The 14,842-nt window shown below is 53.8% G+C and overlaps 1 protein-coding gene across 1 annotated transcript in view; it reads left to right on the forward strand.

Annotated features, from left to right (window-relative positions):
- The window catches only part of LOXL2 (lysyl oxidase like 2), a 50,724-nt gene that overhangs the window by 31,917 nt on the left and 3,965 nt on the right, over positions 1–14,842 (forward strand). Inside the window, exons 6-12 of the mRNA XM_032091981.1 lie at positions 2,008–2,191; positions 4,952–5,103; positions 6,108–6,275; positions 7,881–8,046; positions 8,835–9,078; positions 12,911–13,026; positions 14,270–14,406. Of these exons, the coding sequence (XP_031947872.1) occupies positions 2,008–2,191; positions 4,952–5,103; positions 6,108–6,275; positions 7,881–8,046; positions 8,835–9,078; positions 12,911–13,026; positions 14,270–14,406 (1,167 nt within the window). The remainder of the gene's footprint in view (positions 1–2,007; positions 2,192–4,951; positions 5,104–6,107; positions 6,276–7,880; positions 8,047–8,834; positions 9,079–12,910; positions 13,027–14,269; positions 14,407–14,842) is intronic.

Consider the following 14,842-nt stretch of genomic DNA (forward strand, 5'->3'; position numbering starts at 1 on the left):
AAGCCATTCCCTGTGTCCTGGCCCTCCAGGCCCTCCTGCCCAGCAGATTCCCAGAGTTCAGAGCTGTTCCTGCAGCACTCACAGACGGATGGGAAAATGGAATCGTGGAATGGGTTGGGTGGGAAGGGATTTAAAGCCCATCCAGTGCCACCCCTGCCATGGGCAGGGACACCTCCCACTGTCCCAGGTTGCTCCAGCCTGGCCTTGGGCACTGCCAGGGATCCAGGGGCAGCCACAGCTGCTCTGGGAATTCCACCCCATCCTCTCCCCACCCGCCCAGGGAAGGAATTCCTTCCCCATATCCCATCTAGCTGCCAATTAGAGCAGGAAACCTCTGGGGCTGTAACCATCCACCACCAGAATTCCCACAAGGTGCCGCAGCCACGAGGGCCCCTCTGGCATCCCCAGCACGCCCAGCTCAGCTCCCACCCGCATAGATTCCAGGCTCTTTCCTCCCTCTCCCACCTCCAAAGGGTGGGAGAGCGGCTCCCACGGCAGCTGGCAAAGCTGCGAGCGAGGAGTGACCGAATCCCGGGCTCTGGCTCCTGTTGGAGCCGCTTGGGCCGAGCCAGCGGAGGCCGTGCCCGGCTGTGCTGTTCCAAAGGCACGGGAATTCTGCTGGATTGCTCTTCCCCGTGGAAATCAGCCGGCGTTTCCTCTGCCTCCGTGGCCTCGGTGAGGAAATGCCCTGAGGGAAAACACGGGCGAGGTTGGAAAGCTGGGTTTGTTTAGTCTAGCGAGGTGTGAAAATCCCGGGAGGTGCAGAAGGGTTGGAAAACAAGGCTGGAGTTGGACATTGCCGGTGTCGGGGGCTAGGAAAGGACAGCTTAACATGGCAGAGGTGGGTGCCAAGGGAAATATTCCAGCTGCAGCCTTGGGATAGAGGGGGAATCTTGGGAGGTTTCTCACAGGAGGAGGTTTTGCTGTGGATTTTGTGGCTGCACCCCCAGGGCGGCTGTGCCTGGGTGGGTTTAGGGGAATCTTTGGGCTTTTTCCAGGTGCCAGCACCTCTGTGGTGGGAATAATGCAACCCCTGCCTGGATCCCAGCCTCCTGCCTTGCAGGATTTAGGCCCGGGAGGTGAAAGGTTTTGTAAATCATTGTTAATCTCCCGAGCCACACGCGCTGCCAAGTAACTCCTTAAGCCTTTGTTTAGGCTTTGGGTGTCCTTGGTGTGACCCCAGCCTGGAGAAAGTGCTCCAGGCACGCTCCCAGTCGGAAAAGTGAAGGATTTTTGGTGTTTTCACGCTTAAAACTTTGCTCCCACGGCCAAAACTCAGCTCTCAGGTGCAGCAGGAGTTGGCAGCTCCCTGCTTGGCATTGGGGGGAGGAGTAGGTGATTAACAGGTAATAATTAAATAATACAAACCCAGAAATGAGTGGAACTGGAGCTGCCACTCAGCTGGGTACTTCTGACTGCAAAAGCCGGATCTTTTATTCCACTTCTCATTCATTATTTATTATTTCTTTATTATTTATTACCATTATTTATTAGATATTATTTATATATTATTATTGCTCAGAACCGAGCACTCAGGCAGGTTTTATGGGGCTTGAGCTCAACGTTGGTCCTGGATTAAGCCAGGAGCCTGGGCTGGAGATGTGAGCAGCAAATAAACCCCTTTAGGGCAGCCAGGGGCTGAGAGCTGGGCACTGGCAGGCTCAGGGCCATTCCCAACCCTCCTGCAAGGCTCCCAAGAGATATAAAACTGGTTTTTACCATATTCAGCCCAGGACAGGAAAAGGCTCCTAAGCCCAAGCACCTGCAGAGAACTGGGATGGGTTTTTTTATTCCCTGCCCACACGTGAGGTGTGAGAAACAAATCTGTGCTCACCAAAATCCCTGCAGAGGTTCCTGCAGTTGGAACGATGTGATGGATGTTTTTAAGGTGTCTCAGGTGATTCTAGGAAAGGTTTTAGGCCCAGCTTTCCACAAATAACCCCCGTAAAGGACGGAGGTGCCACTCCCAGGCTGCGGTGACCCCACTCCTGCCTCTGTCTCTTCCAGCAACCCCTGGTGAGGCTGAAAGGAGGAGCCAACACCGGGGAAGGCCGAGTGGAGGTGCTGAAAAACGGGGAGTGGGGGACGGTGTGCGACGACAACTGGAACCTGGTGTCGGCCAGCGTGGTGTGCCGGGAGCTGGGCTTCGGCAGCGCCAAGGAGGCCATCACGGGAGCCAGGCTGGGCCAAGGTAAGGACCTCCACAGCTCCAGGGGCTCCTGGTGCCCTGAGTTACAGAGCATTCCGCCCTCAGGGACATCCCATAATTGAGGGCACGGCGGATTTTTGTCGGGATGTTCGGTTTGGGGATCAGGAATTTTTTTCCCTAAAGTTCATAAAGTCTCTTGGGGCCAGACTGGAATTATGTGACTTAAAAAGATTCCCTGAAAAAAAGTCTGGGGATGATGAGTTTGACCTTTTGCTCAGGCAGCTGTTCCAGTAATTAATTCTTAATTATCTCATCTGCTGCTCTGAAATTCCCTTTGAGCCCTCTAGAACCACACCATGGAGTAATGCATTACTAGAAGGTTCCTGGCAAAAAATGAGTCCTGGAGCCAGACTTCAAATGCTCCAATTTAAGACCAGGACAGTAATTTAGCTCATTATAAACAGAAGGGCATTTGAGCAGCTCATAGCCAGGTTTGGGTTTGGATTTCCTGTCTTTGGGAGTTGGTTTAAATTCCAAAATGTGGTCAGTGGTGAGTCAAAGGCGAGCTGAAACCACCTGGTGATTCCCACACCTTGTTCCCATGGTGGAGACCCAAAAAAAAAATGACACCAAACCCTCCTTGTGGGAATAACCCCAAAAAATGACACCAAACCCTTGTTGTGGGAATAACCCAAAAAATGACACCAAACCCTCGTTGTGGGAATAACCCAAAAAACTGACACCAAATCCTTGTTGTGAGGATAAAGGAATGGGAGAAATTTTGAGAATGAAGGAATGGGGGAAATTTTGAGAATAAAGGAAGGGGGGAAATTTTGAGAATAAAGGAAGGGGGGAAATTTTGAGAATGAAGGAAAGGGGGAAATTCCTTCCAGTTGGAGAAAGGGAGGGAAGGAAACAACACGTGGGTGTCCCAAGTCTGGGAAGCTCTAAAACATGACCTGTCCACTGGATTTGCCAAAAACCCTCTTGTGGTGGGATGGAATCTGCTGATGTGTGGAACGGGATGGAGGAACCAGCTCCATCATCCTGGGGTGGGTGGAAGTGGCTGCCACGTGCGGGAGCAGAACGTGGAACACGCTGTTCCTGCCACATCCCACAGCCTGGAATCTCCCCCCACGCGCTTCCCTTTCTTTTAACGCTCACAATCCATCGGTGCTCCCTGTCAGGAGCATCCCTTGGGATGGGGGACGTCCCTCCGGCAGCCAGAGCGTCACGTTTTGGTTGGAAAAGGAGCTTTTGTTGGCCCTGGATGTGCAGGGAGCTCTCCAAGCTCTCAAGGCCGTGTCCTTGTTTGCACTTTTGTTTGGTTCCAGCTGCATCCCGGGGAATTTGGGTGTTCTGAGGCTGCTTTGAAGGATCAGCCTCACCGTGGGTGCGAAGGGGTTGAGTTGCACAGGGTAAATCAGCTCCCAGTGCTTTAACTGGGAGTCCCAGTTAGGGCAGAGGGGGAGAGCAGAGCCTTCCACAGAGCTTGGGCTGGGGGAGGAGGGTTTATCCCACCTTTATTAATTGGCAACAATTAATTAACAACAGATTAAACAACTCATTCCCACAAGAGGGGAGACACTGAGCCCAGAGCTCATGGATGTGTTGATGTCCTGCGAGGGAGAGCATGGAATTAAACTCCAGGGAGTAGGTGAAGGCAAGTGTTGGATGGACAGGCCAAATCCTGGTGGTTTTAAGTGCGATGGCATGGGAGGAAGTTCAGTTTTCCTCACATTTCATCCCATTTTGGCTCCATTTCAGTGCCCCCATTGCCATAATTTCCCCAAGAAGAGCAGCCCTGCCAGGGTTCTGTGGCTCACTGAGGCCCTGCCCTTGTCCTTTGTCATCTTTGTCATCCTCATCATCCCACTGGCATGACTTTGCCAGGCTGGGAATGTCGGCCTGGATCCCTCCTGCATTCCTGGAACTTCCCCCTCCAGCTCCGGTCAAGGCACTCCTCCCTCTCAGCCCCTCGGTGGCTGCAGAATGACCAGGAAAGTGCTGCCAGCTCCAGATGGGAACCACAAACAAGATTTTAATGAGAGAGAGGCAGAACAAAAACGGGACGAGATTCCCATTCCCCAGCAGCCTCCCCCGGGAATGTCCTCCCACCCTGCCCACATGTGGCGTGAGGGGTGGACACAGGGCTGCCCAGGGTGCCCAAACCCCACGGACTGTGGGTGAAATGGAGCCCAGCACATTCCCATCTCCGCCTTGGTCGTTCTTTCCCAGCACTTTTGGCAGTTCCCTTCCATGTTTTTCTGATGGAAATTCCGATTTTCTGCTGCCGCTCATCCTGGGAGGACCCAAATTATTCCATTTCTGTCCCAGCACCTCGAGCCCCTTCTCTGCAGTTGTTCACTGCTGTTTCCCTCAGATTTCTGCCCCAGATTTCTTTTCCTGACTCCTCATCCCTCCCCGTGGGTGTTTTATTCCCAGCCAATGTGCCAATGTCCCGGTTAAATGTCAGGCCTTGAGCGGGAGCAGATCCCAGCACAAAGACCCAGCCAAAAGGTCACCAAATTGGTGAATTCCTACAGCTGAAGTTTGTAAATGATGGAACAGTGGAAATTTGGCTTTTCCTGGGATTCCTGCATGCTGGAGTCACAGGGAATACTGGAAAGAATTTAACGGTGGAATTATTAACCATAACCTCACGGCTTTTTGTTTTATTTTTACAAGAAATCAGTGGATTTTTTCCAAGTTCTGAATGCTGGAGGTCACTGTGGTATTAACAACCTGCTGGGGATGTTCCCTCACCACCCAAAAGGACTTTTTTTCCCTGTTTTCCCCAAGGAATGGGTCCCATCCACCTGAATGAGATCGACTGCACGGGCTTTGAGAAGTCGGTCACGGACTGCAAGTTCAACACCGAGTCCCAGGGCTGCAACCACGAGGAAGATGCTGCTGTGAGGTGCAACGTGCCAGCCATGGGCTTCCAGAACCAGGTGAGGAGCTGAGGGATCCAGGTGTGAGGGAATTTCGGGCAGGAATCAGGCAGGAATCGTTTCACCCAAGCCATGAGTATTTGGTTTAGGTTTTCCCTAAAAAAGGAGGGAAAATGAGGATGATGCTCCCTTTTTGTGCTGAGTTTTGAGCTCCTCTGGACGTGCCAGAGGTTTATAAATGAGGAAGGCCAGGTTGGATGGGGCTTGGAGCAGCCTGGGAGAGTGGAAGGTGACCCTGCCCATGGCAGGGGGTGGAATTAAATGATTTTTAACCCAATTGTCAACCTTTTCCAACCCAGCCATTCCATGATTCTGTGCTGACTGCACGAACCAGACACAGATTCCTCTGAATGCTCCTTCCAAGGGTCTAAAGGAGCAGGGAAGGGAAGCTTTCCCAGGGAATGTTATTCCTGCAGCTGGTCCAACCCACTTTGAGCTGCTGGGCTTGGCTGGACCATCCCCTGCCAAAGTGAGAGAAGAGCTGAACTCCCTGAGCTCGAGTCCTGAGGAGACTCCGAGTGCTGCTCGATTCCTGCACGGTTTTCCAGTGCCTTCCCTGGGACACGATGCTGCCCAACCCCAGTGCCCTGAGTCCTGTTCCCTAGGGATGGGTTGGGAATGTGTTCATGCAGTCTTGTCAGAATTCCTTTTTGCCAGCCAGAATTCCCTCTGGCGGGGGAAAACCCTCACCAGGATTTCTCCAGCTCTGTGCTAAAGGCGGACCTCTCTCCTCTCTCCTCTCTCCTCTCTCCTCTCTCCTCTCTCCTCTCTCCTCTCTCCTCTCTCCTCTCTCCTCTCTCCTCTCTCCTCTCTCCTCTCCTCTCCTCTCCTCTCCCCCACTCCCATCTCCTGGATCCCTCCTGGAACTTCCAGTTGTCACTTCCAGCTGAGGATATTCAATGATTCCAAACTCCCTGCATTGTTGAGGAACAAAACCTTCTCCCCCACCCGCTGCCCTTTCCTTTGGGGCTTTCCCGTGGATTTACGGGTTCTGTGTCCTGCAGCTTCGCCTGAGCGGGGGCCGCAACCCCTACGAGGGCCGTGTGGAGGTGCTGGCCGAGCGCAACGGCACCCTGAGGTGGGGCACGGTCTGCAGCCACAACTGGGGCACCGTGGAGGCCATGGTGGTGTGCCGGCAGCTGGGGCTGGGCTTTGCCAGCCACGCCTTCCAGGTGAGCCCCCGACCTGCCCCGAGCTGGGGGTCACATCTGGATGGGTGGGGTGGGGGTGCTGGAGGAGGGTTATCCCAAAAAGAGCTTCGTGGGTTGAGCTGGAGAGACCCTGAGGGTGAAAGCTCGTTCCTGTGGAGGTGGGAATTTGGAGCAGGAGGAGCTGGGGCAGTTCTGTTGTTTTCTCAGAGCTCAGGTTTCCCGACATTCCCCGATCCCTGCTTGGGCTGGTGGCTGCGTGCAGGTTCTTGTCCCTCCCTGAAATGCAGAGGTCGGGTTCAAACTGGTGTCAGGGCACCTGAAAAAATGGGATTTTGCTCCTGTAGCTGCTCCAGTGTGTAGCCCTGAGCAGCGAGGCTGGATCCAGCTCCATGAATTGCTGGTATTCCCTGCTCCTCTCCTGCCCCAAACCCTCCCTGCTTGTGCCTGGCTGGGGGTGACACCTCAGTTTTACCCCATCCCTGGCAGTGTCCCAGGCCAGGCTGGATGGAGCTTGGAGAACCTGGAGTGGTGGAAGGTATCCCTGCCCATGGCAATGAGCTTTAAGGTCCCTTCCAACTCAAACCATTCCATGATTTCTGCCACCCTGGGCTCATGGACAGATCCCAACCATTCTCCATGGATCTACAGGTCCCCAGGGATCACTCTGGGGTTGGATACCCAGCAGGAAGGAGGCTGGAGCTGCCCACGTGCTGCTGCAGCCATTCCCCTGCTCCAGCTGGTTCCTCCAGCTGATTCCCCCCATCAGATCCCGGGAGCTGAGGATCTCCGTGTCCCTGAGCGCCGGCCTTTCCGACTGCCTGCCTCTGTTGACACAGCCCTGAGAGTCCAGCGAGGAACGAGGAGTTTTTTCCTTGAGCTGAGGCTGCTGGAATTTGGAACAGAAAAGGCCCTTATGCTGCCCCAGCTCCGGGAGCATAAAGCCCCAGTGTGCAGAACAGGGCAGCCCTGTGTGCTCCCGGCCTTCCCAAGCAGCCGGGGGCAAATGGGAGCCGTGGGACACCGGGGTTTTCTTTTCCTGGAAACATCCTCCCAGCTTGGACACGGACAGATCTGATTGGATTTTTTTAAAGTTTTCTCCCCTCCCCTTCTCCCAAGCTTTGGGGTTGGGTGTTAATGTGGTGTCATTCCTGTTAGGTTTTGTAAAATGATGAGAAGCGATGGAATTTCATCAGGAAGTGGAACGATGGGACAAGGGGGAATGGCTTCCCACTGCCAGAGGGCAGGGTTAGGTGGGATTTTGGGAAGGAATTCTTCCCTGGGACAGCAGTGAGGTCCTGGGCTGGAATTCCCAGAGGAGCTGTGGCTGCCCCTGGATCCCTGGAAGTGTCCAAGGCCAGGTTGGAGCACCCTGGGACAGTGGGGGGTGTCCCTGCCTTGGCACTGGATGGGTTTTGTAAGGATTTGGTGACAAACCTTCTGCTTCCCTGAGTTCCCTGCTCCAGCATCCTTTGGCGAGATCCTCCTCCTGGATAATGTGAGGTCTCGCCCTGATCTTCCTCAAAGGGAGAACCCACCTTTTAGGCGGGTAAATATTCCCCTAAGAGCCACCAAACCCCAAGCAATGTGTGCAAATGCCTTTTCCTGCCTTTTTATTTTTGTGCCCAGGAGACGTGGTACTGGCACGGGGACGTCAGCGCTGACGACGTGGTCATGAGCGGGGTCAGGTGCTCGGGGACGGAGATGTCCCTGTCCCACTGCCGGCACGACGGGGCCCACGTGTCCTGCCCCAGGGGAGGGGGACGCTTCGGGGCCGGCGTGTCCTGCTCCGAGAGTGAGTCACTCGGGATTTCTTGCACCTCGGCACGAGGGGTGTGCCTGAGGAATGGGGTGACCTGGATACGTCAAACAGCGGCAAATTCGTCCTCCCAGAGAGGCTTTGGCTGGGGCTGCCCCATCCCTGGAAGTGTCCAAGGGCAGCTTGGAGCAAGATGGGATTGTGGAAAGTGTCCCTGCCTGTGGCAGGGGGTGGGATGGGATTTAAGGTCAATTATTCCCATATAATGAATTGTTCCCCCCCCCCAGGTTTTTCCTACTCAGAGTAGGATTAGGCTGGATGTTCAGGAAAAATCCTTCCCTGTGAGGCTGGGGAGGGGCTGGGATGGAATTCCCAGAGGAGCTGTGGCTGCCCCTGGATCACTCTGGAAGTGTCCAAGGCCAGGTTGGGAAGGGCTTGGAGCACCCTGGGATAGCGGGAGGTGTCCCTGCCCATGGGATGGGATGGGATTTAAGGTCAACTATTCCCATATGGTGAATCATTCCTCCCCAGGCTTTTCCTACTCAAACTCAGAGTAGGATTAGATTGCAGAAACTGTTCTCTTTGAGAGTGGGGAGGGGCTGGGATGGAATTCCCAGAGAATCTGTGGCTGCCCCATCCCTGGAAATGTCCAAGGCCAGCTTGGAGCACCCTGGGATGGTGAGAGGTGTTGCAGCTGGAAGTGGCCGAACCTTGAGACCCCTTCCCAACAACCCATTTGCACAGCGCATCCTCCACCTCCAGCAGCCACTTTTGGGGTGGCTTTATTGAATTTATTGAATTTAAACCTTTCTTCCCTGCTCCAGCCGCCCCTGACCTGGTGCTGAACGCGGAGCTGGTGGAGCAGACGGCCTACCTGGAGGACAGGCCCATGTTCCTGCTGCAGTGTGCCCTGGAGGAGAACTGCCTGGCCAGCTCTGCCCACAACACCTCGCTGACCTCGGGCTACCGGCGCCTGCTGCGCTTCTCCTCCCAGATCCACAACAACGGCCAGTCCGACTTCAGGCCCAAGAACGGCCGCCACGCCTGGGTGTGGCACGACTGCCACCGGTGGGTGCCACACACGGGGCTTGGTGGCCCCGGGGCAGGGATGAGACACCTCAGTTCTGCCCCGGATTGCACCTCGGTTTGCTGGCTGTAGGCAGCACTCCCTGAATTTTGGGATTAAGTTTGCTGGTTGTAAGCAGCATTCCCTGAATTTTGGGATTGTTTGCTGGCTGTAAGCAGCATTCCCTGAATTTTGGGATTAAAGGCACCTTGTTTTGCTGGTTGTAAGCAGCATTCCCTGAATTTTGGGATTAAGTTTGCTGGCTCTAAGTAGCATTCCCTGAATTTTGGGATTACAAACACTCGCTCCCAAGGGAAAAATCAGGGCCCGTGACCACAGTCTGGAGATTAAAGTCTCAACATTCCATGTCCAGCTAATCCCAGATAGGCCCAGCCCAGCTGATGTTGTTGACAGAGTTGTCACATTCCCAAAGCACAGCATCCCTCTTTGGAGCTGGCTGTAAGCAGCACTCGCTGGATTTTGGGATTAAACTGTGCCGTTTGTGGGGTTTCTGCAGGAATTAGGGCCGGGCCTCCAGCCTGTGCCCGGGGCTGGAGTGGGGGGAATTCCCTGGGTCTGAAACAGCCACTGGCACTGGAGAGGAGGGAAAGGAGAGGAATTCTTTCTGTCTGAGCTGTGGGAAAGGCAAGATGGGGGTTTGAGGGGAGATTTTGGGGCGTGGGGGAAGGTGGGGTTGTGGGCAATTAGAGATGGAGCAGCTGTGCCGGGTGGAAAGGCTGAGGGAATTGGGAATGTTCAGCCTGGAGCAGGGAAGGCTCCAGGGAAGGCTCCCAGTGCCTGAAGGGGCTCCAGGAGAGCTGGAGAGGGACTTGGGATAAGGGAGGGAGGGACAGGACCCAGGGAATGGCTTCCCACTGTCACCTCTGACAGCAGAGAAACTGCCTTAATCCAGTGGGAATTACAGCTAAAAAAACAGGGATATGGGCAAGAAAAGTGTGGAGCTTCCCTTGGGAGAGGTGTGTGTGCATGTCCCACCCCTGGAAGTGCCCAAGGAGATGCTGGACAGGGATGGGAGCAATGGATGTGCAGCAATTCCCCACCCTCTGATGCCACCTTTTATTGGGAAGGGAAATTGCACTGGGCTGGGCAGCAGCATTAGAGGAAATAAATGGGATATTGGGATATTGGGAAGGAATTCCTCCATATGAGGAGGGGAGGGGCTGGATGGAATTCCCAGAGGAGCCCCTGGATCCCTGGAAGTGTCCAAGGCCAAGCTGGAGCAACCTGGGATAGTGGGAGGTGTTCCAGGTGGCAGGGGGTGGATGGGATGGGATTTAAATCCTTCCAACCCATTCCTTGATTTTGTGACACCTGGGAACACTGCACCCACCACATGCAGAAAAATGCAGCCACCTGAGCAGTTTCTCACCTGGAAAAGGACCCCAAAATGCTGGAATTCTGCATTTTCCATCCATCTCAACCCCACTAAAACTGTCAGTGGCTGGGAGGTGTTTTGTGCTTATTTTTTTATAGAAATTCACCCCATAAATGCATCGTTTTTCAAGGAATTCAGACAGTTTTGGGTAAACCAAGGGAGGAAAGGGAGCTGGAAGCCATCCAGGTGCTCTGGTGTGAAAGGAGGGCTGGTACAAGGTGGATTTTGCTCTATTTTGGGGGAAAAGGGAATGAAATAAGTCCACGCACAGCTCCTGTCCTGTTTTAAAAACTGGGGAAACCACCAGAGTGGTAAATTTTAAACCTAAAAGTCCTTTCTAATCTTCCCAAAGAGCTGAGTGAGGTGAAAAAGGGGGGAACTCGGAGCAATTTTGGACACCGTGGAAGTGAGGTGGCATGGGAAAGGGTGAGGAGGAGGCCAGCAGCCATCTGTGCTCCAACCTGGATCCCGTTTGGACAGACAGGGATGAACTCAATCCCTCTTCAATCTTTCCAGGCTGTGAACAGGGAGTGTAAACAGCCCTGGAGTGACTCAGACATAGCTCAGAAACTGAGTCAGGCTTGAGAAGCTCAAACTCATCAAATTCGGGGATTTGAGCCAAATCTGCCTCAGATCAACAGCCCGGCCTTGGCCTTGGGGCTCAACTTTGCCTCCTGCCCCGGGAGCTCCTGTTTGCTTGGATTTGGATGTGGAAGTAGAATAAAAATGGGAAAGACCCTGAGCAGGGAGTGCGAAATGATTTCATTCTGGCAGGTGGCAATTTGTGGATTTGGGGTTTTTTTTTAGTGAAGGGAAAAGCAGGGAAAATTTCCTCCCCTTCCCTCCTTGCTCCTCCCCTATCTGTAAATCCATGAGCAGTGGTGGGGAGTGGAAGTGTTTAAGCCTTGATTATTTTTCCAGCTGGGAAGGAGAGGATTTATGCCCCATTTTCTCCTTTTTAAAAAAAAAAAAAAAAAAAAATTTAAAGCAATTGGTTCTGAATTAGGCCCTGTCTGGGCCTCACTCTGAGCTGAGCTTTGCAGATGGGCCCAGCTGGGTGTCAGTGCAGGGTTCCAGGGCTGGGATAGGCATTCCCAGAGCTGGGATACTCATTCCCAAAGCTGGGATAGACATTCCCAGAGCTGGGATAGACATTCCCAAAGCTGGGATAGGCATTCCCAGAGCTGGGATAGACATTCCCAGAGCTGGGATACCCGTTCCCATATCTAGGGCAGACATTCCCAAAGCTGGGATACCATTCCCATATCTAGGACGGACATTCCCAAAGCTGGGATAGGCATTCCTATAGCTGGGATAGGCATTCCCATATCTAGGGCAGACATTCCCAAAGCTGGGATACCATTCCCAGAGCTGGGGGTGACACTGAGTGATTTAAGGTTCCCCCTCCGGTTGTTTCCCTGTTCCCTCACGCTCTGGGTTTGCTCCCAATTCCAAGGCCGGGCTCAAATCCAAGGTGTTGCATCAGCATAACCTGCCCTGCTGTGCCCAGCCCTGACCACGTGGAGCCACAGCTGGGCTTTAATCTGGTATTTCCAGCTCATTCCTGCTCTGCCAATCCCATGGAGTCCAAACTCAGCTTAATTCTCTGCTGAGCCAGCAGTGGGGCATAAAAACCCCGATGTCCCCCGAGTCCAACGTCACGCAAACCGTGCTGGGTCTGACTTTGCTAATCCGGGATCTAAACGCAGACTCTGGGCTCGCTCCTGGCTTTTGCTGTGCCCAGCAGTGCTGGAATGTTCCCCAGGCTGGGCTGACACCGACACTTCCCAGTTTAAAACCAGGAAAGGTCTCCTGTGTGAGAGTCCAGCTCTGAGCAGGGGGAGAGAAGCTGGTCCAGAATGCTGATAAATTCACATTCTGCTGCTGAAAAAAAATTAATACATTATAATTAATTAATTAATTATTAATATTGATTGGTTGATGGATTGATTTAAAAATTAATAAATAAAAGCAGCTGGTCTGGGCACACCCAGCTCTGTGGGGAATATTCCTGGGAATGATGGGGCTGCTCCAAGGGATGACCTAGGGGACTTTTTCCCCCTTCCTGCCACTGTGAAACACCGTGATCCCACAAAAGCTGGAGCAGGACTCTTCCCTGGAACAGCTTTAGCACTTTATAAATGTCCCAGGCCAGGCTGGACGGGGCTTGGAGCAACCTGGGATAGGGGAAGGTGTCCCTGCCATGGACAGGGCTGGAATGGGATGATCCTTAAATCCCTCCCCATCCAACCAGTCTGGGATTCCATATAAATAAACACCCAGGAGGCAGCAGGATGGGTGATGGAGCCACCCAGGATTATCCCCAGGGAATATTTCCTGGCTGGATTTCTCACACTCCTGCAGCTCCACTCGGCCCCTCAGGCCTGGTAATGAAAGGGTTTTCCCTCGGGATAATTGTCCCTGTGTGCGCCCCACAGGCACTACCACAGCATGGAGGTGTTCACCCACTACGACCTCCTGAACCTCAACGGCACCAAGGTGGCCGAGGGACACAAGGCCAGCTTCTGCCTGGAGGACACGGAATGCGAAGCAGGTCTGTGCCAGAGCCCCGTGTCCCGGGAATTCCCTCCTCTTCCCAAGCAAGGGATGGCAGCTGCCAAGGGCTGAATGTGGCCTGGCAGGAGCCAGGAACCAGTCCTGGGAGGATGGGTGGGATGGAGGGATGGAGGGAGGGATGGAGGGATGGAGGGATGGATGGATGGAGGGAGGGAGGGATGGATGGATGGGATGGAGGGAGGGATGGATGGAAGGATGGAGGGAGGGATGGATGGGATGGAGGGAGGGATGGATGGAGGGATGGAGGGAGGGATGGATGGAAGGATGGAGGGAGGGATGGATGGGATGGAGGGAGGGATGGATGGAGGGATGGAGGGATGGAGGGAGGGATGGAGGGAGGGATGGATGGATGGGAGGATGGATGGAGGGAGGGATGGATGGATGGGATGGAGGGATGGATGGGGAGATGGATGGGGAGATGGATGGATGGATGGGATGGAGGGATGGGATGGGATGGGATGGGATGGATGGATGGGATGGGATGGATGGATGGAGGGAATAGATCAATGGGACAGACAGATGGAAGGATGGATGGAATGGAATGGGATGGATAGACGGACAGAGGATGGATGGAATGGGATGGGATGGAATGGATCGATAGGATGGATGGAGGGACGGATGGATGGACGGATGGATGGATGGACGGATGGAGGGATGGATAAAGGACGGATGGATGATGGACGGATGGATGGATGGGATGGGATGGATGGATGGATGGGTGGATGGATGGATGGGTGGAGGGATGGATGGGTGGATGGATGGATGGATGGATGGAGGGATGAATTGGATGAATGGGATGGGGTGGACGGGTGGATGGATGGATGGATGGAGGGATGGAGGGAGGGATGGAGGGATGGAATAGATCGATGGGACAGACACATGGAATGAGATGTACAGACGGATGGATGAATGGAATGGAATGGACAGACAGATGGACGGATGGACGGATGGGAACCCCAAGGTCCCCGGTTCTCTTTTCCACCCTCAGCTCCCTCCATCCCAACTCTGAGCTGCTCCAAAACCCCAACTGTGCATTTTCTGCTCCCTGCCAAGCGAGGAATCCCAGAAGCCTCCAGCGCACGGGGTTGGAAGGGGGCAGCTCCTTAAACCTCCCCCTCACCACCACACCAGGACCTTAGCACTGCCCATGGGGAACAGCCAGGAATTTTCTGGGAATCCAGCTGTGGATTTAACACTTTTTGCCTTTAACTCTCATTTAGATGTGCAGAAACAGTACGAATGTGCCAATTTTGGGGAGCAGGGGATCACTGTTGGCTGCTGGGACGTTTATCGGCACGACATCGACTGCCAGTGGATCGACATCACCGACGTCCCGCCCGGGGATTACCTCTTCCAGGTGGGAAAAACAGCATTGGTGACACTTGTCCTGCTTTTATCCTACCAGTTTTATCAAGAATTTACCAAATCAGTTGATTTGACACCTCCCACTTCTGTTTCTAAAGGGATTCTATTCCCAGATGCCTAAAAGGTAAAGGATTATCCAGCAGGATTACAAACACTCGCTCCCAAGGGAAAAATCAGGGCCCGTGACCACAGTTTGGAGATTAAAGTCTCAACATTCCATGTCCAGCTAATCCCAGATAGGCCCAGCCCAGCTGATGTTGTTGACAGAGTTGTCACATTCCCAAAGCACAGCATCCCTCTTTGGAGCTGGCTGTAAGCAGCACTCGCTGGATTTTGGGATTAAACTGTGCCATTTGTGGGGTTTCTGCAGGAATTAGGGCCGGGCCTCCAGCCTGTGCCCGGGGCTGGAGTGGGGGGAATTCCCTGGG

This window comes from Corvus moneduloides, chromosome 27, assembly GCF_009650955.1.
Source record: "Corvus moneduloides isolate bCorMon1 chromosome 27, bCorMon1.pri, whole genome shotgun sequence".
Lineage (NCBI taxonomy): Eukaryota > Metazoa > Chordata > Aves > Passeriformes > Corvidae > Corvus > Corvus moneduloides.